This window comes from Rhinolophus ferrumequinum, chromosome 3 (assembly GCF_004115265.2).
Source record: "Rhinolophus ferrumequinum isolate MPI-CBG mRhiFer1 chromosome 3, mRhiFer1_v1.p, whole genome shotgun sequence".
In the NCBI taxonomy this organism is placed as follows: Eukaryota; Metazoa; Chordata; class Mammalia; order Chiroptera; family Rhinolophidae; genus Rhinolophus; species Rhinolophus ferrumequinum.
The window spans coordinates 16,590,251-16,616,832 of record NC_046286.1 but is presented as its reverse complement, the minus strand read 5'-3'; the positions used below and the strand labels follow the sequence as shown (position 1 = coordinate 16,616,832).

The window sequence follows — 26,582 nt, the reverse complement described above, 5'->3', positions numbered from 1 at the left end:
GTCTTTGACAATTACCCAACCAAAAGGACAAAGAAAAATTAAAATTTGGATTTCTTTATATGTGATTAAGAGCAAATCAGACTAAGGGAAATTCGCTGATAATTTTTAAATTAGCTGCTTTGTTTGAAATGGAAGGAAAAGCCATGGCTAACTAATCTTCAGGCTAAAATCATCATTAATGCGTCCTGTCTCTTTAGCAATCCATATCCTCTTCTTTCTGAGTTCTAACAACATTTCCTTTATTTCAACTTTCCTATTTATTTGTTTCCCTGAGCTCTTATAGTTTCACCTCTGGGTGATATGCGATGACTTGAACACTTTAGGTAGACAACAAATGCCTGTTTCCCTGGGTGAAAGTATCTTGAATTCTTATCTAAGTATTTCTTAAATATATGCCTTCTCTCAATGAGACTATAAACCTCTCAAAATAAAAAGTATTTAAACCTTTCTTTCTCTCTAGTCCCTAATATCCAGAACACACAAGTTACTGAATACATACCTGTTGGACTTTATTTTTTTTAAAAAGAAACACTGGTATACAGCAGATATTTAAGAATTAAAGGATTATAACTTTACAACATTTAAAAATGAAGCATTTCAGTAAAGTCCTAGTGTTGTGATGGGAGCCAGAATATATTGATTCATCTAGAATCAGACAGGTTATTGTGTTGTTGTTATTTTTATTGTTGTTGTTGTTGTTTTTAAAATATTTAATTCTCCAGTGTTTTCACAATGGTAAGTCACAAATATGAGTTAAGCTAAGAAAATAACATTTACTAAAATTTTAGTTACTGACTTATTCATTTTCTTTTTAATGCATCAATGGATTATCTCCACTGAATTTACCTCAGGTTAGAAGCAAATTTACTTCTCAAAAAAGGAAGGAAGTAAGAAAGGAAGGAAAAAAAGAAGGGAGGGAGAGAGGAAAAAAGCTCTGGTGGAAAAGAGAAATGAAAAAAAAAATCAAGATTTGGAAGATTAAACATAAAAACACCTTTCCTAGAGTCTAAAAGGTAGGGTACAATATAATAATAATAATAATAATAATAATAATAATAATAATAATCAGAGCAATCTGTGAAATACTGAGATTTTATTGTGGTCCAAGGACCTTGCTCTCTGCTCCTTGGAGGTTAAGTATCGTCCAGGCATTTCCTCTCTCCCTGTGCTTGACTGCTGCACCTCTGCAACACACACCATCTCTCTTTATCTCCCACCTGACTTATCTCATGGGAAAATTAAATTGGTTTAAATCACATGGGAGCATTCTAAATACCGTTTGATGATGAGAATAAATTGGTTCAAATCACATAGATACTTTCTTAAGTACTGACTAATGAGGAAGTTTAGATATGCTATAGTTTATAAACAAAAGGAAGGAAGTTACCTGGCAAGATAGCTAAGAACAATTTTTATATTTAATGAATTGAAAGGAACACTCCAAATCATTCTGTGAGGCCAGTATTACCCATATTCCAAAACCAGAGAAAGGCATCACAAGGAAAGAAAACTATAGACCAACAATATTTCTTCTGAATATAAACACAAAAGTTCTCAGCAAAATATTAGCAAACCAAATTCAGCAACATATAAAAAAGATTATATACCATAAGTAAGTGGAATTGTTCCTATAAATGCAAGGGTGGTTTAATGTCTAAATATCAATTAGTGTAATAATTAATGTAACATATCAATAGAATAAAGGCCAAAAAACTACATGATCATCTCAATAGACCCAGAAAGGGCATTTGACAAACTTCAACACCCTTTTATGATAAAAAAGAAAAAAAAGAAAAAACTCAACAAACTAGGAATCGAAGAGATCTTCCATAACCTGATAAAAAGCATCTATAAAACAACCCAAAGCTAACACCATATAATGGTGAATGCTTCTTCCCTAAGTTTAGGAACAAGGATATCTGCCTTCACCACTTCTATTCAACCTTGTATTAGAATTTCTAGCCAGGACAATGAGGCAACAAAATGAAATAAAAGACATTTGTATTGAAAGGATAAAGCAAAAGTATCTCTAGCTGGAGGTGATGTGATCTTATTATAGAAAATTCCAAGATTCACCAAAAAATGGTTGAAATTAATCAATGAGTTCAATAAGGTTGCAAGATACAAGATCAATATGTAAAGATCAATTATACAAAATTAAGAAAACAATTCCATTTGCAATAGTATTAAAAAAGAATAAAATCCTAAGGAATAAATTTACCAAAATAAGTGTAAAATTGTACTCTGAAAACTACACAACACTGTTGAAAAAAAATTTTTTTTAAGACCTAAGTAAATGGAAAAATGTTCTCTGTTCATAGATCAGTAGACTTACTGTAAAGTTATAATAATGGAGACACAGTGGCACTCACACAAGGATAGACATAGAGATCAGTGAAATAGAATTGAAACCCCAGAAATAAATTCTTACACTTGTGGTCAATTGATTTCTGGTGCTTAGATAATCCAGTGGGGCAAAAATAGTCTTTTCAACCAACAATAATGGGACAATTGATAGTCAGTGAAAAATAATGAAGTTGGACTTTTTCCTCATACCATAAGTAAAATTTAACTCAGAATGGATCATGGACCTAGAGAAAAGAACTAAAACTATAAATCTCTTAGAAAAAATATAAGAGTAACTCCTGGTGACCCTGGGTAAGCAAAGCCTTCTTAGATATGATACCAAAAATAACAAAAGAGAAGATGGATAAATAGCACTTTCTCAAAATTAAAAAAAATTTGCACTTCAAAAAAATACCATGAAGAATTTGAAAAGAGGAGATGCTCAGTTGGTTAGAGCGCAGTGCTCTTAGCAGCAAGGTTGCCAGTTTGATCCCCACATGGGCCACTGTGAGCTGCGCCCTCCACAACTAGATTGAAACAACTACTTGACTTGGAGCTGATGGGTCCTGAAAAAAACACACTTAAAATAAATAAAAGTTTTTTGAAAAATGAAAAGACAACTGACAGAATGGGAGAAAATAGTTGCAAATCACATATCCGATGAGAGGCTTGTATCCAGAATATGTAAAGAACTATTACAATTTAATGACAAAAAAGCAAATAACCCAATTAAAATGTGAGCAAAAAGTCTGAGTATAGATTTATCCTAAGAAGATAAACACACAGCCAAAACACAAGAAATATGCTGAACATAATTAGTCATTAGAGAAATGCACACCACAATAAGCACATCATATCTATTAGCATAGCTAAAATTAAAAAGTCAGACAATAACAAGTGTTGATCAGGTTGTGGAGGATTGGAACACCTTCATATGAGTACGTCGATACTGGAAATGTAAAATGGTACAGCACTTTGGAAAGCAAGCTGACAATTCCTAAAAATGCTAACTGTAGAGTTATCATCTGACCCAAAATTTCTACTTGGAGGTAAACACCCAAGAGAAATGAAAACATATGTCCACCAAAAACCTTGTACACAAACGTTCATGGCAGCATTATTCATAATAACCAAAAAGTGAAAACGACCCAAATGTCCATCCACTGATAAATAGATAAATAAAATGTGGTATATTCATGTAATGGAATAATATTTGACCATAAAAAGGAATGAAGTGCTACAATGCAGATGACCCTTAAAAATGTTATGTGAAGTGGAAAAAGCCAGTTTTAAAAGACTGCGTGTTGTACGATTTCATTTATATGAAATGTTCATAAGACTGACAAATCTATGGAGACAGAAAGGAGATTAGTGGTTCCTCGGACTGGTGGTTTAGGGGATAGAGATGGGGAATAGGAGTGACTGCTAATAGGTATAGGGTTGGGGGAGGGGGTGATGAAACATTCTAAAATTCATTGTGATGATGGCTACACAACTCTTTAATATACTAAAACTTATTGAATTATACACTTTAAATGGGTGAATTGTATAGCATATACCTCAATAAAGCTGTTCAAAACAAAAGGAAGGGGTTCACTGTCCCTATCTTTTCTTCTATTTAATTTGAAAACCCTATTAAGACAACACGCAAAGTTATTTCAGCAAACATTTGATCTCCAGACTCATTTTTGTACCCTATGAAGTTAATTCAAACTCAGAAATCTTTCACAGCTGTACAACATTACGCCCAAGTTATAGTTATAAAGCACAATAGAGAATTAGTTTCCACAGTCATTTCACCATTCCATTTGGTGGCAGTCATGGGAAATATTTTATTAAATTTGTCAAAAACATTTTCTAAGCATCTCTAATAATGCTAGCACAGTGAAAGCTCAGGTGTTTGGAAGCATAGAGACATCAAATACTACTTTGTGGAGTTAGCAAAATATATGCAATGACAAGAACAATAGAGGAGCAATAAAAAGCATATTTAACTATGTGCATTATATGGGAGAAATTCTTGTGAGAATCATACTCTTCTACTTATGCATACTTCTTGTCTTCTCCCTGAAGGAAGAATGGAAGGAGAAAGCTTTCCATGTATTTATGCAAGCCCTTCCCTGAATTCCCCTCTAGGGAGCCAAGTGACCTCCCCTTTGATTAGAGAAACAGGGAGACTTTGACATCCAGTAGCCCCGAGGCCAGGAGGGACCTAAAAGGCAACCTTGTTTCTCTTCCTCCTCTTCCCTTCTTTCCTTCCCTTGTTCTCATCCCACTATTTCTCCACAGTGGCATGGCCTCCCTCATCTTGCAAGTGATGTTTGTCTTTCTGAAGTGACTTTGCCTTTCTCTGCAAGGGTAGCTCCATCAGGTCGGGAGGTAGAAGGCTCCAGTATCCTCCCATCTTGTTTACACCAGAAGCAAGCTGATAAATTCGTTGCTGCTTAGCTCAGGTCTTTGTGTTTATTTACAAGAACCCTTGAAAAGAAGGGTTTGAATGGCAGCATGGGCACCCTAAAGCAACCCTGAGTTTCCACAATACTGATGAGACTTTCTTCTGCTGACTCCGTGCTTCCCCTCTTGTTCAATGAGGAAAATTCCTTAGACACAATATATGTTTTATAGACTTTTTAAAATAGTTTTGCCTAATTACAGCATATACAGTCAGATATAATAATGGGAATGGTACTTGTTAAGCAGATATTTAAAACTTACTGCCGTGTTTCCCCGAAAATAAGACCTAGCTGGACCATCAGCTCTAATGTGTCTTTTGGAGCAAAAATTAATATAAGACACAGTACTATATTATATTGTATCATATTATATTATATTATATATTGTATAAGACCCGGTCTTATGTTAATTTTCGCTCCAAAAGACGCATTAGAGCTGATGGTCCGGCTAGGTCTTATTTTCGGGGAAACATGGTGCTAGCCAAAAAGATTCTGGAAGCTACCGAAAATTTTAGATATAGGGTTATGATAGTTAAAAATGCAGTTAAAAAAATGGAAAATGCTGTTTTAGGAGAATGAAATAATTACAGAAAAAGAAACCTGCAGCTTTTATATAATGCGTTCGTAACATGCCTACTCAGTATCTCGCACCAGACTGTTACATTAGAGATTCTCTTTCACTGATCATCTCATAATGTCTGGAAGTCAGTCATTCAATCAATCAACCCTCCTCCTTGCTGGGTTCTATGCAGTGGGAAAATATATACTTGAGAAGCTAACTGAGAGTCAATTTTTCATCCTTATAAATGGAGGCACAGTGTTTCCCAAAGTCCCCGATAAAGCTGGAATGGTGACCTTTTATGGGACCAGAAGCCCATGTTGGGCTCTTCCCCTAACCAATCCAAAATCTAGATTTTTTTCCCCCTCCTACCTGTAGAGAGAGTTAAGTCTTCAAGACACCCCCACCTAAGGTTTTTTTCGCAGGCAATTTCATGAAAGATCGTTTGCCTCACAAATCTAGTTGCTGTCAGAAGAGAGTGTGCCAGAGACCAGCATTAAAAGATGGATAACCCGACTCCCCAGGACCGGGACTGCTTCCTGCTGGGAATGAGAAAGCTCAGGGCAAGCCCTGACCTTTCTTATTCATCCATTATAGCAGTACTGAAGGAGAGAGAAATGGGGTTCAGCTTATTTGCTGTTTTAGAGGAATAGTTGCCAACCACTGATAAATTGTCATAAGTTGTTATCAGGGTGTCACCATCAGATCAGCTATTCCTAGTGCTTGGAAAAATGGGTAAAGAGAACAAAGAAATGTACACTTGAAACCTATATAATTTTACTAACCAGTGTCACCCCCAATAAATTTAATTTAAAAAAAGAGAACAAAGAAATAATGGAAGTGTACTGTCTATCACCCCAGTGAGAGTGGTGTGGAAGCCCCTCTTCATGGAAACATGAGAAGTAAGGAACAAGTATCCCCTCCAAAAAAAGATTACTATAACACCAGAAATCTTGGAAACTGAGAGGCACACACTCATCCCTCAATTTTACAATAAATGTTTACTGAATACTAGATACTGCCTTAGGAAATGGTGGTAGAATAATCAAAGCAAGACACAGCAACTGCCCTCAGAATCACAATCTGTTCACATTGGGGTAAGATTTGGGTTCTGATCCTGGCTACCTAAAGAACTCTGTTAACTCTGCATGTCCCTCACTCTCCTGAGTTTCCATTTTCTTACCATCAAATGAGGAGCAAAAGTAATATGTCGGCCTCAGGAGGAGTTCGTAAGACTCATATACAGGGATATCCCCCAAGATCCCCTTTGTCCACATCTCATTACTGGGTTCTTCCTTTGGACTCAGCCTACTTTGACAACATACATTCATTTTAGGAAAGAATATGAAAAACTACTTCACCCAAAGGAATAAATAACTACTGTGCTTACAAGGTGGATATTCCCAAGAGTATTTCTATTTTCATAGTATATTAACTCCTTAAATTGAACACTGAAATAATTTCCACTGGTAGATTTCCACATAGTAACAGTTTTTCTTAGCATTAGTCTTATGTGGCAGGCAACCCCACTGAAAAATCAGCCCAGCCCTTCTGCATGGAGAGCCAGCATAGAAAACCCGATTTTTGTTTTTCTGTTCTTTTTCATGTATTAGTTCATTCACAGACTTTATAAAACTATCCAAGAACTATTCGTAGGATACTATGCCTCATGAGAAAGAAATGTGTCTTTCCTTTGAGGACCTCCACAGTTGGTGAGCACAGGCTTTGTACAATACTTACTTGACCACATCTGTCACAGAAATCACCCCAATCATCAAAGTATAAGAGCATGTCATCACCCACTACAGTACAGGAGAAGACAGAAGGGTATAAAAATTCATAACATGTGACTATCAATCCCTCGGCTAGGTTCCCTAACTGTAATTCAGAGATGATCACAGGACCGATCATCTCCTACTCCCTGTAATGCCTCAATCAGCTTTTGAGTTTAGCAAGATTAGCTACAAAATTTTTATCAACACTAGACTCAGAAAATATTCCTTCAGTACCCTCTACCCCATGACCCTGCTAAGTACTGGATGGCAAACAAAAAAATGAAGACACGGTCCTTGGTTTCAAGGCATTTTCACTACTCTTTAGTACTTCACATGGAATTCTATGCAGATTTTTATCAGAGAAACAAAGCAATGAGATAGTGGGCCTGGAGAAGATGGAAGATACCATGCTGTTGTCTCTAATATTTGAAGTATGAGTATGTGGCAGGATAACTGGCATATATTCCAAACAACAAAATTGAAAGCAAATTTTGGAAATTTCAGGTAGCTAATTTCAACTCTAAATATGGGCAAACTTTCCAAATTTCAGAAAGTATCGGGGCAGGATATGCACTTGGGCATGTGGAAAAAGTACATCAAGGGGGGAAAGCTCAGTGTGCTCTCATGTAGCACCATGATTTGCATATGGTAGGTGCTTAACTAATGTCTGCTGCTTAACTAATAGTTGCTTAATTTCAGAGGTATTATTTTATTAAAGCTTCCCATGCCACTGTTAACATAGTCTACCCCTTGAGAAATCTCAGGTATCAGAGATAATAAATTTTACAAGCTGCTGACATTCTTTTATTCGCTCTTTCATGAACATTTCTGTGCCCTGAGTTGTTATCAGTTAGTAAGTGAAAATGTCCTGAAAAGAAATAATGTGAATCTGTTTTTTTTGTTTTGTAATTGCTAAAATAATCCGAGAGTTTTTATATGTCTGTAAGGATTAGAAACCTCCAAATCATTTGCCTAAACTTCCTGATGGTCACTTGGCCACAAATCATCCTTCCCTAGAATCCAGTTAGCTGTTCTGTAGTCAAAACTATCTGGGAGGATTTTCATCTGACTGTTTCTTATTATTTTTTAATTGACACATAATTCACATATAACATTATGTCATATGGCATTAGTTTCAGGTGTACAACAAAATGATTTGATATTTGTATATACTGCAAAATGATCACCACAATAAGTCTAGTGAACATCACCACACAGTTACCAATTTTTTTGTGATGAGAACTTTTAGGATTTACTGTCTTAGCAATGTTCAAATACACAGCATTATTAATTATAGTCACCATGCTGTACGTTACACTCCCAGGACTTAGTTATTTTATAACTGTAAGGTTGTACCTTTTGACCACCTTCACCCATTTTTCCCATTACCCATTCTCCATCTCTGGCAAACTACCAATCTATTTTCTGTATCTATGAGTTCAGTTTTTGTTTTGTTTTCTTTTGTTTTGTTTTTAGATTCCATGCATCAGTAAGATCATACAATATTTGTCATATATACATATATATGTATATGTATATATATATATATATCACATTTTCTTTATTTATTCATCCATCAATGGACACGTCAGTTTTTTTCTGTCTTTACTATTACTGCAGTGAACATGGGGGTGCAGATATCTTTTCAAGTTAGCCTCTTAGTTTCCTTGGAAAAAATACCCAGTAGTGGAATTGCTGGGTCGTATGGTAGTTCTATTTTTAATTTTTTAGGAGCCTTCATACTGTTGTCCATAGTGGCTGCACCAATTTATCTTCCCACCAACAATGCAGGAGGGTTCCCTTTTCTCCACATCATCACCAGGCTTTGTTATTTCTTGTCTTTTTGATAACATGTGTGAGGTGACATCTTGTTCTGGTTTTGATTTGCATTTCCCTGATGATTGTGCTGTTTCTTGATTTTGGGGGTTAATGGAAATGAGCAGGACTAAGTCCATGAAGATTATTAAGACGGGAGAAAGGAATAAGATTTATCACAAAAGGGCAATGAGTTTCCTATCATTTCCATTCACTGAAGCTAAGTTTGGTGGCCTGGCGTATTATTATGATTGTCATTTCTATGGAGAAGTTCAAGAATGAAACACAGAAGTGTGAATATGAGAGCCTGTGCTTGGTCCCTTCTGCCAGGCTGCTATCTGCCCCACCCACACCCTCTATCTTTTGCCTTCCGGAATTAACACCTAACATTTTCTGAGATAACTCCTGTCTATAAATGTATGCTGTGCTAAGGCTAAACTAAGCTGTGAACTGCTGAAAGGGGACAGATTACAGAAAAATATGGTGAGAAAAGGGCCTTTTCAACTGAAAAGAAAGTCTGTGCTCATCAGGGATATATTCAAATGACACCAGTTCTGTCACTTTGAGAGTAACGTCTGGGAAAAGGCCTCCTTTCCCCCCCCCCCCCCCCCCCCCCCCCCCCCCCCGGGGCTGATGGAACTCCACCAGCTGCCCAGCAAATCCGCTGTGCTCTTCTTTTGGAAGAGACTCTGGTTTGCTGTGTTTGCAGAGTATGTAAATCAGTGGCTGGGAAGTTCCCTTTCACCTTCTCTTCAGCTAAATGAGAGCAACTCTCTTAGCTTATTCTGAATAAGAACACCCAGGTAAAGAATGCTGCAATTAGTTGAATCCAGTTAACTAAAACCCTTTTTAAATCAGGTTTTTTCCACAATTAACTTCTAAGGACAAAAAAGGCAAATTTCAAAATAATCATCAGAGAAGAAAACTTTTAAACTTTGCTCTAGGTTTGATGCAAATTCAGCCCAAACTCCCACACTTCCACAACTATATAATGGCTAACATTTGTGAGAGCACATCTGTGTGACAAATATTTGTAGTACTAAGGGAATCAGGTGTCTGCGTTTCCTTTAACACAGCAATTCTTTGAAGCAGATATTGTTATTCTCTCCATTTCACAAATTGCCAAATCCAGTCATGGAATTGTTAGTTTGCCCAAGATCATATGTCTAATAGATGGTATCAAGCTTAACCCACAGAACTCAGTGCGTCACCATATGTCATGTTGGTTGGTGCATGATGAAATGATGACTGAAGTATATTATTCAATAAGCAGCTCCTTCACTGAGTGTTTCCTATGTGCCAGGCACTGCTCTAAGTACATCATAACTATTATCTCATTTAATGTTCACATTAACCCCTTAAAATAGGTGCTATTTTTACCCCCATTTTTCAGACTAAGAAAGTGAGGCACATTGAGGTTAAACTAATCCTCTCCACATCACACAGTAATGGAGCCAGAACTGAAACTAAGATGCATTACTCCAAAGTACATCCTTTTAATTGCTACACATACTGCCTTTTATTTTTCTTTCTTTTTTTTTTTGTTTTTTATTTATTTTTCTTTAGGATTTGATGCAGAAGAGAAATACAAATCTAATGCGTTTTAGAAAGATCTTCTCCAATAAAGTTAATCAACCAATAAAAGTTGAATCAAAAAGGAAGTTCTGGTTGATGAATTTAATGACCATTCAAATAATCAGCCGGTCCAATTCCTGAGCTTTCTGGTTAATTGAATTTTCACTGGCTTCAGGCCATTCTCTTCAGACAGAATTCCAGCCTGTGGAATGTTTTTATTTCATCTTCACTTGTAAGAAAGGCAGCAAAATATTTAAGGATGCTTCCAGAAAACTTGCCCTTTGGAGTACTATGCTTTTATCAAGGATTTGTGCTACAACTTTGAAGATTTTTCTCTTGTATGATATTAGAAACCAAAACTGGGCATAATTTAAATTTGCTCAGTAAGACTCCTTCCATATCCAACATGTTTCTTAATGATTGAATCAAACATTTTAAAAGTATTCTCCAGATGATGGTGTTACACGAATCCTAAGCCGTGATCACTACTTTTACTCTTTATAAGACTGAAAAGCCCAAAGCTTGTAATTAATTAACTGTTAAATTCAGACATCTAGATGTGACATGGTTTTCTAATGAGACAAATGGGAGTTATTAAACTTCAAAGGGATAACATTTTACCATATTTTCATAATGGGAGGCATTCAGGAAATGTTTTTCAAATGAATGAATACATTTTTCTAACTTTGGTTCTTTAAATGTCTTTAGCTCAATAAACACTACTGTTATCTTAATTTTCATTGCTGCAAGTTCTTGTATTTGTTTTCTTTTTTTATCTGATCTCTTATTCTAGGTGCAGACTTTTTTAAAGTGTATGTTTGTGTTTAGCTTATAAACTACCAATCCACTTCCTTTGACAATTGTAAGACAATTTTCAGCCTTACCATCCATTCTTCCATTCATTGCTCTTCTCTGCTTAAAGCAATGACTTTTTATTCCCACATGGCTACTGATCACTTCTCCTCTGTTAATACCTATGTTGTTTTCCTCTGAGAAAATCTTCTAACTTCCCATATGCCCAGCTGGCATTCTGTTTTCAGTGAGAATGAAACTAAAATATTATTTTTACCAGGAAGTCATCCCTTTTATTAGTGACACAGTCTGGAAATTCAAATCCTCCAGGGATTAACTCTCAACCAATGCTCCTGTTCTAACTCCTACACTTAAAGAAATCAAATTAAAAAGTCAACAACAATAACAAAAGTTTTCATTCATTTTGTTTTCCAAAATATTTGTTTTTAATAAAATGCCAATGCCCTCCAAAGAAAGCCCACAGAAACACTACTATAATTGAACACATTTGGGTTTATTGACTCATCACAATGTGGAAGAACATACATTATTGGGGACTGTGGAACACTTCAGGAGGAAGTTGTTAGAATGGACTCGTATGATTTTTGCAAGTATTAGTTGATTTGGAAGAAGTTGAAGGTAGCGTGGTTGGTTACTATCAATAAAGTAATTCTATGATCAATTATCTTAATAATTTGTATACCTAGAAGGTGAGAAGAACAGACCAAGGCTAACCTGTGACTGGTAAAGAATCAGGAATCACTCCCACTATTCTTGATAAGAGGATGTCTGGTCCATTTTGTGTTTTAGACAATGTCTGTGTTGCGTTTGCACTCAGTCATGATGATGGAGTGGTCTTGTTATAGCTCAGTCCCTCCCAGTCCAGAGTGATCTTGTCTGATGCTGCTCTGCTCGACTATCTGTGGTCAACAGGACAACACTAAGCCCAGCTGGGAGTGCCAGTTCCTGGCAACACCAAGGCCTATTGACAGTACCCAGCAGTCAGGACTGTTTCTTTCTCAAAAACAATGTATATTCATTTCATGAAACTTGAAAGACATGGAAAGCATTGAGAAGACAACGGAAAGCTTCCTAATAGTCTTTTTATCCCTGAATGGGAAGACCAGAGAGAGGGAGAGAACAAGAAAGCAAAGAAAGCAAGCTATCGTGTGTGTAGGGGGGTGTGTATGTGCTGGCTCTGCAGTGGTGCTTCAGCTCTTGGCAATTCCAAGGCCCTGCAGCAAAAAAAAGCTGAAAAGAGAGCCCAGGGCTTCCCTGCAAAAGCCAGCTCAGCGGTGGTGGTAAAGACAGCAGTACCCGAGCTGCATTCAGAAGGTGGCAGTCAGAGTCAAATGATTTGGACCGTTCTCTGTGGCAAACATCCTGCAATTGCCAGCACTGAGCTTTTCCATTCGATATAGTACTTCTGGGGGAGCTGTGTTAATGTATCGAAAACTCATAACAATCCTATGAGGTAGGTCCCACTGTTACCTCATTTTATAGATGAGGAAACTGAGCTGTGGAGAGGTTCAAAAAACAACCTGCCCAAGGTCACAGAGCTAGGAAGTAAGAGATCTGAGATTTAAACTCAAGCAGTCTGGCTCTAGAGAATCTGCGGCTAACCACAATAGCCAGTAATTTTACCTCGAGTATTAAAACCTTTTCTATAATAGTCAGTAGGTTTTAGAACACCTTCATCTCCTATCCCTATTGCTATCTCTGCGCGGGCGCTCGCGCTCTCTCTCTCTCTCTCATATATGCATGCATGTGTGTATATATGTAATGGATTTTTAAATTTCTTAATGTTATGCAGAATTAAAAAATAGTTTGTCAAAAATGATGGAATGCAGCCTCTGCAATGAGATTATGTGCCCTTTTCTATGTATTCAGATATGTATGAAATCTATACCAGCTCTGAAAATCATACAGTGGAAATCTGCTGCTAAATTCTCTTTTTCTTTATTGGGGACCTAATAAAATCCTTTAACCTCCCAAGTGCTAAGGATAAGTGTGTGTTCAGATTCATTCTGAATTCCCCTGTTCTATGTAATACCCTGTCTCTCTATTCTATGTTTTAGCCTGCGTCATTCTGCACTGGGATGGGGGCATCTCAAGAGAAGTCACTTCTCGCTTAAGGGTAATATGAAGTTAGACCCTCTTTTCCTTGCACAACACCAACCCAGGTTTCCAGACAAAATTATCAGACATCCCTGGCAAAAGTAGCTTGGAGAATTTCTGTTGAATAACTTCCTACCCTATGTCTTTGTGGGTTATATACTTACCAAGAGGCAAAAGCCTTGGCCATCCTTTATGAATGGAGCTTGATAATCACCTATTTATTCTAGATAACAGTTAATTAAAAGTAGTTATTCTACAAATACACACTATTCATCACCTCTCCATGGTTAGAAACCATGGAGATTAGAAAATGTCTAAAAAAAATCATCACCTCTTAAGGTAGTATGAGTGCTTTATGAACCCATTTGTACCCTGCCAAACAGCAACTTAGAGCAAGTTCTTTAATTTCACATTCCATTCCCTATAGACATTTATAACGTTGAACCAGCCAAGTTAACGAATTACATGCTAATTTTGCAATTGGATATCATTAATATCTATCACTACCTCTGCCACAGAATCATTGAGTAACACTCAGCAAGTGTCCTCAGTGAAATGAGGCAAACTACTGTATCTCATAAAATCTTATGCTGCTTATAGGGCTGTTAATAATAATCGTTGCAAGGTCATTTTAAAATATCTTTAAAACTAGACACAGATCATGGACAATTCAGTATCACAAACATGTATTAAGCACCAATAACGTGCCAAATAATTGGAACACAAAAATGATAAAGGGAGGTGCCTGCCCTAGACAGCAAGGTTCTTATAGACTTACATAAAAGACAGGCCCACCGGTGGTTAATTTCAGCTGGGTGTAGTTGTAAGCACTATGACACGTGTTGGAATGCAGAGGACAGACTTCTATGCAAGTGAGTTGGCAATGAAGAGAGCAAAGGGAAGGTGTTAGAAATCAGATCATGCTTGAGTGGTATCTTTAAAAATCTAAGTGGATATCAGCCAACTAAAGAGAAGAAACCTATATATATGGATAAGGATAAGGATCCTGTATATATGAAATGCCAAACATGTGAACAATAACAAAATGCTGCTTCAATGTCCAGATTTTTTTGTCAGCTGCTTCACTGGTTCAGTTAACTGGGATTTTTTTTTTTTTTCTCATTCATTATTTACTCATTTGGTTGGCATCGGGAAGTCACACATTTTAGGAGCCCAAGACAAAGTCAAAATGGTCTCTTCTACCTGAGACCAGTGGTGATTTCCACAAACAAGTTTATTGAAAGAATAGCTAACCAAAGCAGAAATAACTGCTAAGAGGAAATAGAAAGCTTTCTCTGGAGCAGGTCGTAGGAAGGAGTATTTTTTAAAATCTCTATTTCTTATGTCATGCTCTCATGTCCCGCTAAGGGTTTAACATGTTTGAGTGCAAAGGGAATAAATCTTCTTGAGACAAATGAAGAAAATTCTGACTCAGCTCATTAGAAGGAATGAGAAGCCCACAGATGGTGCTTAGAGCAATATATGAAAGAAAAAGCCAGTAAGGAGTACTAATTGAGTTCAGTTACAACTAGTCCTGATTGGATTTAATCCTTGTTTACACTATTTTTTTTTTTTTTTTTTTGAATTCTGGGTTTTGGAGAGGTTGGGTTTGGGAATAAAATGGTAACTGTCATGTTTGTGTCAGATTTACAGAAGAACAAAATTGCTTGGAAAGAAGTTACTTTAGGCCAAGCCATGACACCAGTTTTCCTACAGCACTGCAAGGTACAATCACAGTGTAGAAGTTTACCCTGGAGGTGCAGGAGTTTAGACAACTGTTGTTAAATATGGGTTGAAATCAGTTGTCAGAGAAGATCCATCTTACTTTAGAAGCCCTCTTTTTTTGTTGTAGAGTGATTACTTGAGGATCAAATGGAATTATAACCAGTTCTGAATATTGTTCAGCTCATTTAGGACTGGAATCAGTTTTGTTAGTAACAAAAACATTATTTTTAATTTTAATCCCTTAAACTATTTGCTCTGCTAACCTGTACCATCATAGTCAGAAGAAGACCCCACATAATCTTTTTATACATCTCAATTGCAAATAGCAAAAGTTATTAAGTTTTTGTTTTAAGATTTTTACTAAAATGCAGCTAACATACAACATTATATTAGTTTCAGGTGTACACAATAGTTATTTAACATTTATATACCTAAAAAAGCGATCACCATAAGTCCAGCAACCATCTGACAACAATATCATTGACTATATTCCCCATGACTTATTTGTTTTATACCTGAAGGTTTGGACCTCCTACTCCCCTTCATCTTTCTCCCCCTTTTTAAATATTTCATTACAGTTGACATTCAATATTATTTTATACTAATTTCAGGTGTACAGCATAGTGGTTAGATGTTTATATAATTTAAGAAGTGATCCCCCTGACTAGTTTAGTACCCACCTGGCACTATACCTAGCTATTACTAGATCGTTGACTATATTCCCTATGCTTTACTTTACATACCCATGCCACTATTGTTAAATAAGGTATGTTGGCAAGCTGCCATGTAAGTTTTCCTTGCTATTGCACAATGCTTCCATTTGCTTTCATTTAGGAAAAAACTCTCCCCAACAACCACAAAAACTTTTAGAATATTCAATATGTGCACATACACACACATTTCTTTCATTTCTGTTCATTTCCCTCTTTGAATTTTCTCCCAGTTCCAACTCTGCCCAAATCATTTTCACTCCTAAGAGTTCTCTCTCTTTCATGAATTTTTGCCGAAGGAAATATTAGTTATCCAATAGTGCCCCAGGTGAGCTACATATTACGTTATTCTAATATAGCTTGTGAATTTATATGAATATAGTGGAAGGGAATCATACTCAAATTTGTCAGTCATCTTTTGGAACAGTAAATAAAATATATATTTTAGAAAATAGCTTAACCTGCTGTACCAGCAAGCTAATCTCTGCTGAGAGATTGCCTCTGGCCTGATCTCCCCCACCAGGTGGCCAGGCTCCCTAGACATCAGCTTGGTCTAATTCGCATTTCAATTTAGGGAGCCTGGCTTGACTTCCCCGGAGTCTAGTTGTAGCCCTGCCTTGGCCGTCCACAAACTAACTGGGCTTGACTCTGTTGTGTTTGCCAAGCCCCTTTTTGAACGGCCTAAGGCAGAGCTTTCTTAGAAAGTCCAAGCACCTCCTAGCCACCCCCCTCCGGCCCTGGCTTTTTCCTTCTGGACTCTCACCGCTGCTGCTGCTGCTACTGCTCCTCCTGCTGCTGGTGTTGTGGGTGGAGGGGGAGTCCCCAGGGCCACACTTCGGGGGTGGGCTAGAGGTGGCGTTCTTCGACTCCGGGTTGCGTGGGGGAGTGATGGTATTCGACTCTGACTCCTGCATAGTTGGGGGAGTGGTGGTCTTTGACTCCGACTCCCGGTTGGGTGGGCGAGTGGTGGTGGTCGACTCCTCCGGCATTGGTGGGCGGGTGGTGGTGGTCGACTCCTCCGGCATTGGTGGGCGGGTGGTGGTGGTCGACTCCTCCGGCATTGGTGGGCGGGTGGTGGTGGTCGACTCCTCCGGCATTGGTGGGCGGGTGGTGGTGGTCGACTCCTCCGGCATTGGTGGGCGGGTGGTGGTGGTCGACTCCTCCGGCATTGGTGGGAGGGTGGTGGTGGTCGACTCCTCCGGCATTGGTGGGAGGGTGGTGGTGGTCGACTCCTCCGGCATTGGTGGGAGGGTGGTGGTGGTCGACTCCTCCGGCATTGGTGGGAGGGTGGTGGTGGTCGACTCCTCCGGCATTGGTGGGCGGGTGGTGGTCTTCGAACCCGACTTCTGGGTGGCTGGGGGAGTGGCGGTTCTTGACTTTGGGGTGGGTCTGAGAATGGTGATCCTCGACTGCGGGCTGTGTCGCGGCGTGACCTTCTTCCACTGTGGGCTGGGTTGGAGACTGGTCTTCCTGAACTTCGGGCTGGGTCCCGGTGCGGCGTTCCTGGAATTTGGGCTGGCTGAAGGACCTGCAGACTCCTGGGCCTCCTGCGCTGACTCCTGTTCTTGCGGCTGCTGTTCGGCCTGCGGGCGCGGCGAGCTCCCTTTCTGAGCCTCCTGATCTGGGGAGGAACTGAGGCCGTTCAGGTCAGTGGCTCGGTAGGGTCTTACCCGGATGGTGTGATATTGCAACCTGGGCTTTTTTGTATTTAGCATGAGGTACGTCGCCATGACGTTGTTGTAGGTCTTCTTTCTTAAAGCTTTCTGGATCTCGTGCCGCTTAAAGCCCATGTCGATCATCTGCTGCGTCACATTGGGGTCTAGGTCTTCACTGGGTGGCTGAATGAAAGGTGTGAGTTGCTCCACATGGTCCATATTTAGCCACGGGTCTGGCATGATTTCTTTTAAAGTGCTTCTGTCTCTGGGGTCCATGGTCATTAATTTACGGAGGAGGGTGTGCAGTTCAGCTGTTAAATACAAAGGCAGAGTGTAGGTCCCTTTCAGTATCTGGCTCACCAGCTCAATCAAGTCCTTTCCCTTAAAAGGGATGGTCCCCGTCACCATCTTATACAATAACACTCCCAGACTCCAAATGTCCACGGGAGGACCATCATATTCTTCTTCCCGGAGGAGTTCTGGGGCTGCGTAAGCGGGGCTACCGCAGCACGTGCTCAATTTGTTTCCATTGAATGGCGTACTGATTCCAAAATCTGTAAGTTTAACATTCATTTCAGTGTCGAAGAGCACGTTCTGTGGTTTCAGGTCCCGGTGAATAATACCTTTCTCGTGGCAGTAGTGAACCGCGGATACAAGCTGCCGGAAGCTGCGTCGGGCCTCACCTTCTGTCATGCATCCATGGGTCAGTATGTAATCCTGCATGTCCCCCCCAGTCACGTGCTCCATGATGATGAACAATGATACTTTGGTGTTAATCACCTCGAATAATTGCACGATGTTTGGGTGACGCAAGCCTGCCATGCAGTGAGCTTCCTTCAGGACGGGTCTCTGTTGATTGTTGAAGCCCTGCTTCCGGATGATTTTGATTGCCACCTGGGTCCCGGTAGGAAGGTGCTGGCCCAGTTTCACCTTGGCATGGTTGCCCTCACCAATAGTTTGCAGGAGCTCATAACGGACAAGATGCGGCTTCCGGCCCTTAGAGGTGGCTGCCGGATCACGGGACATGATGACCCCCTAACTACACTAGCTGATAATACTAACTATGCTTACTAGCTATGATAATAAACAATAATAACTATACTATTATGCTAACTAAAAACACTAACTAAAAAATTAAAGGAGAAAATGAGGGAAAATGGTAAAAAAAAAATGAGAAAACAAAAATTGAGATAATTAAAAGAATGAGAAAAAAGAGGACAAAAAAATGGGGAAAGAGAACAAAGAAAACTAAAAGGAAAGTAATAATTAAAAAACCAAATTGAGAGAAAGGAACAGAGTAAAAAGAAAAAATAAAATGGGGATAAAAGGAGAAAACAAGCTAAAAGATCCAAGTCCAACAGGTCACCACAAATCAGCTTCCTGGGCTATAACCGACAAAAAGCTCAGCCCAGCCAGGGCCTTATATAGCAGTTTCTGGTAATTCCTTCACACTGATGCTTTATGAGGTCAGAGCAAGAAACTGACCAATCACAGCTGAGGATAAACCACAGTGGTTTTTCTCAGTTTTTGGTCTCAAGACTCTTTTACTCTCGAAAAGAAAAGGGGGACCCCAAAGAGCTTTTTGTTTATGTCGGATATTAAAGATTGGCATTTACTCTATTAGAAATTAAAATCTGTAAAATGCTTTAAAAAAAAAAAAAAAAACACCACAACTACCTGTTACCAATTTACAGGTGTTTGGGCCTTTATTCATGTTATTGCGTCAGAATATTCTAGACTGCCATTAGCATCACCTGCTGCCTTCTAAAACCTTTTAGAGCTTTCCCTGATCCCTCAGAAAGAATCTATTGTATTTTTACAGAATACAGCATACATCTCTACTTATCAAGAATGCAATTCTTCCTTACATGTCAGTTAACTGCTTACATATATGTCTCTCTTGCCAATTAGGAACTTGAATGGACTTGATCATAAAACAAGTTGAGGCCTCAGGTAAGAATTAAGGATTTGCATGGGAAAATCAAACAGAAGCAAAGAATAGTCAGAACTGAGGTACCGGGAAGTAATATTCTGGAATTCGTTCAGGTCATTGCTCAATAGGTCAACTCACATTCATATTTAGTCCATGCATCATCTGAGGTGTTGGACCACCTATCTTTTGGGTGGGTATCAGCGTCTTGGTGTCACGTGCATTGTTTGAATAGGAATAGGACTCTCTGAGTACAAGTGGAAAAATAGTGAATACAACCATATTAGAAAAGCTAAGTGGAGAGTTAGGGCTTCTTTCAAGTGAGCAGATGGTCAAAAAATGGTTCTGGCCTCCGAATGCAAACCAAAGTGAAAAGTAAGAAACCAAGAGAGAAAACACTGCAGAGGTTAGAAAACAGGCTCTCCATGATTGACAGGCCACTGGACAGTGACAAGAGTAATCCCAAATCCTAATTTCTTCTTGGTAGGAGCCCAGTTCTGTGAATTAATTATTTGAGTAGTTGTCTATCTATCTGTATGGATGGACGGATGGATGGATAGATGGATGGATGGTTGGATAGATATGCCCTGTATTTATAATCAGGAAAAGGTTTAGATTAAATATGTGTATGATATGCATATGTGTGTACTATTTCTTTTCTTTTCTTTTCTTTTTAATAAACCAATAATTCTCCATTGAGTGCAGTTTCGTTCCGAGCCAGCATTTGGCAATGTCTAAAGATATATTAAGTTGTCACAACTATAGAGTCTGCTATTGGCATAGTGGGTAGAGACCAGAAATGCTTCTAAACATCCTACAATATACAGGACTGCATTTAAAATTTATATTTATTAGAAGCTTTGAACTCTGTCTCAGAATTATCCAAGTAAAATTAAACTTCTGGATTGACAGATGTTGGAAAAGATTATGCTTTTTGTTTACCTTTATGTTTTATATATTGACTAGCACAGGTTCTCATGTGTAACAAATTCTAAATATGCTCGTAAATATGTATAGAGTTAAATTGAATTAATGGACCCAGCCAGAAAATAGAATGAAATCTTGCTATTTGCAACAACATGGATGGACCTAGAGGGTATTATGCTAAGTGAAATAAGTCGGATAGAGAAAGACAAATACCATATGATTTTACTTATATGTGGAATTTGAAAAAGAAAATAAATAAACAAAATAGAAACAAGCTTCTAGATACAGAGAACAAATTGATGGTTGCCAGATGGGAGTGGGATTGGGGGATTGGGTGAAAAAGGTGAAAGGGATTAAGAAGTCCAAATTGTCAAACATACAATCAGTCATGGGGATGCAAAGTACAGCATAGAGAATATAATCAAAACTATTGTAATAACTATGTATGGTATCAGATAGATACTAGATTTATTGGAGTGATCACTTCATAAGGTATATAAATATCTGATTACTATTTTGTACACTTGAAGCTAATATAATATTGTATGTTAATGGTAATTGGAAAATAAGTTAATTTTTTAAAAAGTACATAGCTCTTCTGGACACAATGAATAGAGGTATAAAGATGTATTAAGTATCCTGTTTTTATAACTAAGAATAACTAATTAACAGATTTTCTGAACCCATTTAGAATCAAGAATTACAGTTGATTAATTCAATAAGAGTTAGTGGGTGTCTTCTGGGCATCTATCACTTTACCAGATGTCCTACAGAGTATAAAAGTAACATAAAATGCATTGTCTCACCTTGAAGAATTTGCAGTCTTACCAAAGAGATAGAACATATCTTGATAAAGCCATTTTGTTCCAGAGCAAAACAGCACATAGTTGTGTCAAAATGAGTAATAAATTAGTGCAATAAGACTTTAAGGAACAGAAAAAAATCAATATGTCTGGAATTGTCAAAGAAAGTTTCCTGGCAAAGATGAGAATTGAGCTGACCCTTCACAAGCCAATGAATAGAATTCCAATTAAATGACCACCATTGAGGAGACGGTGTTATAAGGCAGAGGAAATAGCATAAACAAAACTAGGAAGATAAGATTAATCCCGGGCCAGTTCGTGGGGACAGAGAAGACCACGGTGGCTGAAGCATGTAAGAGATTTGACCTGCTAGGAAGTGGCCAGATTTTGATGAGAAACAAATGAGTAAAGATTGATAGGGATACCCGATAAAATATCTAGACCTATGAATGGGTTAAAAAATGCCATCTCCTGTGTGTTCAGTCTTTATCATACATAAAGTGATTACTTAACCTAATAGGGCTTAGCACATCTTCCTATACATACAGACTTTTGTACTATATAAAGTGACACTCTGGCCTACATAATGTACCTAAGATTCCATAAAAGTGACCATTAGCAAAGGCAAGCCAAATTTAGTTGTAGTCCCATGTAGCCTTTTCCCCCTCGTGACTACAAAGATAGCAAGAGTCCTCATTTCAGAAGAGAAGTGCTCTAATTGAAGAATTATTTTAATTACCTTAACTAATATCCTAACGTTATGTTTTTGTGAAGAGGATAAACGAACAACTATTTTGTTTGGTCAAGGAGTCTTGCAGAAGATAGAAATGAACCACTCATTTTTGTTAAGAAACTTAATTCAATGTATGTATATGCTGACTAACTAATGAAATGTAAGAAGGAATAGATCATTATCTGCACACACAAACAAAACCTTACCTTATACCTGAGTGCAGCTTTCTAGTCCTTTCTATTTGTTAGGATAAAAGTATATTTCCTGACTAGAGACTCTGAAGAAAGAACTTTGGAGAATATATAGGCTTTATATTTGGAATAAGAAGAGTGCCAATGCAAGAACAATTAAAAGTTAATATAAACTCCCAAAATAAGTGGACCAAGGTGTCTTTAAAATCAAAGATTAGCATTATATGGATTTAAACCTGTAAATTCCAGAGTCAAATTAAGTATAAAATAAGAATTCTTAGATCCCCATAAAAGAGGTTTTGGTAGATGTTAACTCACTACAAAACTTTGTTGGTTAGGAATAGGTTCACCAGCACATAATAGCCTTATTTACAGTGGCTTAGCCAAATGGAGATTTGATTTTCTTTAAAGAGAATTCGAGAGGAAGGTAGGCCAGGGCTCATATTGGTGGCTTGAGTGTGTCATTTAGGACAAAGAATCCTTAAATGGCTTCCAGTTGCATTGCTTTGTTCAGAAATAAGTTACGTGAACCATCCCTAATTGAAAGGTAGGCTGAGAAAGAAAGTGTTTAATTGTGCACGTTGCAGTCCCAAATAAAAGTAAGATGAAAGGGAAGAATGATGTAGGCCAATTAGCAAACTCTATCAACAACACAAACTCAGTGATTATAGTAAGACCCTAGCCATTAGAATATATTTGTTAAAGCAATACTAAGTGAATTACATAGAACTCCAACATAGAACTCCAGTATTTCTGCAACACATGACTCCAATATCTCAGTGCCACACAAAGTCCATTTGCCAGGTTTTCTTGAACTAGTTCATTTTGTGCCTTTAAGCTTCATTTTTATCTGATGGATTTCTTGGAGAACAGCCCAAACACAGCTTGTATCCATTCATAGAAAAGATTTGTGTATAGTACTGCTATGGCGCAAAGGGTAAGAGTGATCTATGAAGATTCCCACTCAGTCAGAAAGTTATCAGTTGATATATCCTGGATGGTAATTGACAGAGCTGATTCAAGAAAGAGAAAAAAAGGGAAATTGCATATATGATATAATACCTACTTGCCCAGCCACTTTATGATTTTGCTAGTAAAGAAGCAAGTGGTGGTATCATAAGAGCTGTCAAGTTCCCTAAATTAAAGCATCTCAGTGTCTAAAAGTATCTGGCACATAGTAGGTGCTCATGTAATCTTTTGAATAAATCTTTTGTCTGTTTACCCTTATCAAAGGCTGCACAGAAGTTGGTTAACAAGAAGCATTCTCTATCCACTTTAATGAGGCAGTCAAACATTTAGTCAGCATCTACTCTATGTGAATAAATGCTCTGTGAGGAGCCCAAAGGAAATGCTTGCTGTGATATCTTATCTCACCCTGAAGGTCTTGCCCTGTCTTTTATGTTCCCTAGCAGATTTTTCTGACTCACACCCAGTGTTCATCACTCAAATCTATAGGAATTGGTTTCTAAGCCATTTGGCCACCAAACTGATTATTAACATTGTAAAATCAATTTAAAGCTATACTTAAGTGTTTAAAAATCATCTTTTAATTTCCTACATTAGCATGTAAGTCTGCTTGAAATGGAGGTTTGGGACTATGAGTCAATGCATCAGTTGATCAAGTACTAAATTGGTGTTTAAGGGATATCTAAAGATGCACAAATAACAGCCCCTGCCCTTGACAACTTATGATTTATTTAAGGAGACAATATGTGTGCAGGAGGCAAAAAAAAACCCACACTAATGTCACATTCTGTTTACCATTTCTCAAATTAATAGAACAGACAATAAATGTTTCATTTGGCTCATAATACCAATAAATCTGGACTTGGCTGAAGTGGAAACATGAACCAAATATGTCCTGTTGTGTAACTCAGACTTTGAGACCCTAATAGGAGGATGGAAGCACTTTGAAGATTAGAGTATAAAGTACTGTTTGGCATAGATAACCTATAAGGAGTTCACTTGAACCATCGGAGGAAATAAAAACAATTATTCTTTTTCTCCTTTTCTTAAATTAGGTCATGGAACTAAAGGAGTCTTTGAGCTTCTGTCTGGTTGGCGGAGAACCCGAGAGAATTTGCCCTTCAAAGACAGGGTAGCAGATGCTTATTCGGATGTGATGGTCACCTATACCATGACCAGCTCCCTGTACCTCATTACCTTTGGCATGGGTGCCAGCCCATTCACAAACATAGAGGCTGTGAAGGTCTTCTGTCAGAACATGTGTGTCTCCATTCTGTTGAACTACTTCTACATTTTCTCCTTCTTTGGCTCCTGTCTGGTCTTTGCTGGTCAACTTGAGCAAAACCGCTACCACAGCATCTTTTGCTGTAAGATCCCTTCTGCAGAATACCTGGACCGCAAACCTGTGTGGTTCCAGACCGTGATGAGTGATGGGCATCAACAGACATCCCATCATGAGACGGACCCCTACCAGCACCACTTTATTCAGCACTTCCTCCGTGAACATTACAATGAATGGATTACCAATATCTACGTGAAGCCATTTGTTGTCATCCTCTATCTCATTTATGCGTCCTTCTCCTTCATGGGGTGCTTGCAGATCAGTGACAGGGCCAACATCATCAATTTACTAGCCAGTGATTCCCCAAGTGTTTCCTACGCCATGGTTCAGCAAAAATATTTCAGCAACTACAGTCCCGTGATAGGATTCTACATCTACGAGCCCCTGGAGTACTGGAACAGCAGCGTCCAGGAAGACCTCCGGAGACTCTGCAGTGGGTTCACCGCAGTGTCCTGGGTGGAACAGTATTACCAGTTCCTGAAAGTTAGCAACATCAGTGCCAACAACAAGAGTGACTTTATCAGTGTCCTACAAAGTTCATTTTTAAAAAAGCCCGAATTCCAGCATTTTCGAAATGATATCATCTTCTCCAAGGCAGGGGATGAGAACAACATCATTGCTTCTCGCTTGTATCTGGTGGCCAGGACTAGCAGGGACAAGCAGAAGGAGGTCATCGAAGTGCTGGAAAAGTTGAGGCCCCTATCCCTCTCAAAGAGCATCCGATTCATCGTGTTCAACCCGTCCTTTGTGTTCATGGACCATTATGGCTTGTCTGTCACAGTGCCTGTTCTAATTGCAGGCTTTGGTGTTCTCCTGGTGTTAATCCTGACTTTTTTCCTAGTGATCCACCCTCTGGGAAACTTCTGGCTAATTCTTAGTGTCACCTCAATTGAGCTGGGCGTTCTAGGCTTAATGACATTATGGAACGTCGACATGGATTGCATTTCTATCTTGTGCCTTATCTACACTTTAAATTTTGCCATTGACCACTGTGCACCACTGCTTTACACATTTGTATTAGCAACTGAGCACACCCGAACACAATGTATAAAAAGCTCCCTGCAAGAGCATGGGACAGCCATTTTGCAAAATGTTACTTCTTTTCTTATTGGGTTGGTCCCCCTCCTATTTGTGCCTTCGAACCTGACCTTCACACTGTTCAAATGCTTGCTGCTCATGGGGGGTTGCACACTTCTGCACTGTTTTGTTATCTTACCCGTGTTTCTAACCTTTTTCCCCCCTTCCAAAAAGCACCACAAAAAAAAGAAACGTGCCAAACGAAAGGAGAGAGAGGAGATTGAATGCATAGAAATTCAAGAGAACCCTGATCACGTCACCACAGTCTGAAGGGTGTAGACTAATGGATTATTTTTCTTTTTCCAGCATTGCACAATGATGCAGGGCGAGTAAAACTCAGACCTCAGCTGCTTGAGCTGGCCAGGGGTAACAAGGCAAGTCAGATCAAGAGTGAATTCTTCATGACACATCAAGGTGTCTACTCCTTGGGGTGGGAGGGAAGAGGGAATCAAAGAAGGGGGAAAAGTTCTTTGCAACCTTGTTCTCCACTAAAGATAAGTCTCTGTATGTGATCTGAGAGCTCTTTCAAGGAATGGACGTATCGTTGGAGTGTCAAAGGCCAAAAGAACCAACTGCTTTTAAAAATAAAATACGTAGGAAAGATGGAGAAGAGAGGAAAGGGGGCCTCCAAATTGGGAAAGAGACACAGGAAATGTCAAAATTGCCATGGCACTTTTCATATTTGTTTTTTGAACAGGTTGGTCAAAGGAAACCTATTCAATACCGTCTAAACCAAAGGACTTCCCAATCCATTTTATGTGTACACATATATGTATATATATATACCATATATACATATACTTAGATTTGTCTTTAGTGTACATTGAAATGTATGTGGAGGAAGGTGTCCATTTGCAAATGAGCTGGTCTTTCTCTAAAAAGTCAAATTTCCTTTAGCCAAATACAGAAGCATTCATGGCCATTCAAAACTGACTCAAGTGTTTCAGCAGCAAGAGTATTATTCAACTGTATAATAAGCAAAATAAACAGAGACGTGAATCCATTAGAATCTACATATCATGTTGTCAGTCTTTGAGATTCTTGCTTTGGAGGACTTAGCAAAAACTACAAAGGGCATTGGAATCAATTA

At 38.5% G+C, this 26,582-nt stretch overlaps 1 protein-coding gene across 2 annotated transcripts in view; it reads left to right on the top strand.

Moving 5' to 3' along the window:
- Positions 1-26,044, top strand: part of PTCHD4 (patched domain containing 4) — a 183,779-nt gene extending 157,735 nt beyond the window's left edge. For both annotated transcript variants that reach the window (XM_033102796.1, XM_033102795.1), the window contains one exon: positions 24,129-26,044. In XM_033102796.1, the coding sequence (XP_032958687.1) occupies positions 24,129-25,762 (1,634 nt within the window). In that variant the 3' untranslated portion in view covers positions 25,763-26,044. The remainder of the gene's footprint in view (positions 1-24,128) is intronic.
- The last annotated feature ends 538 nt before the right edge of the window (positions 26,045-26,582 follow it).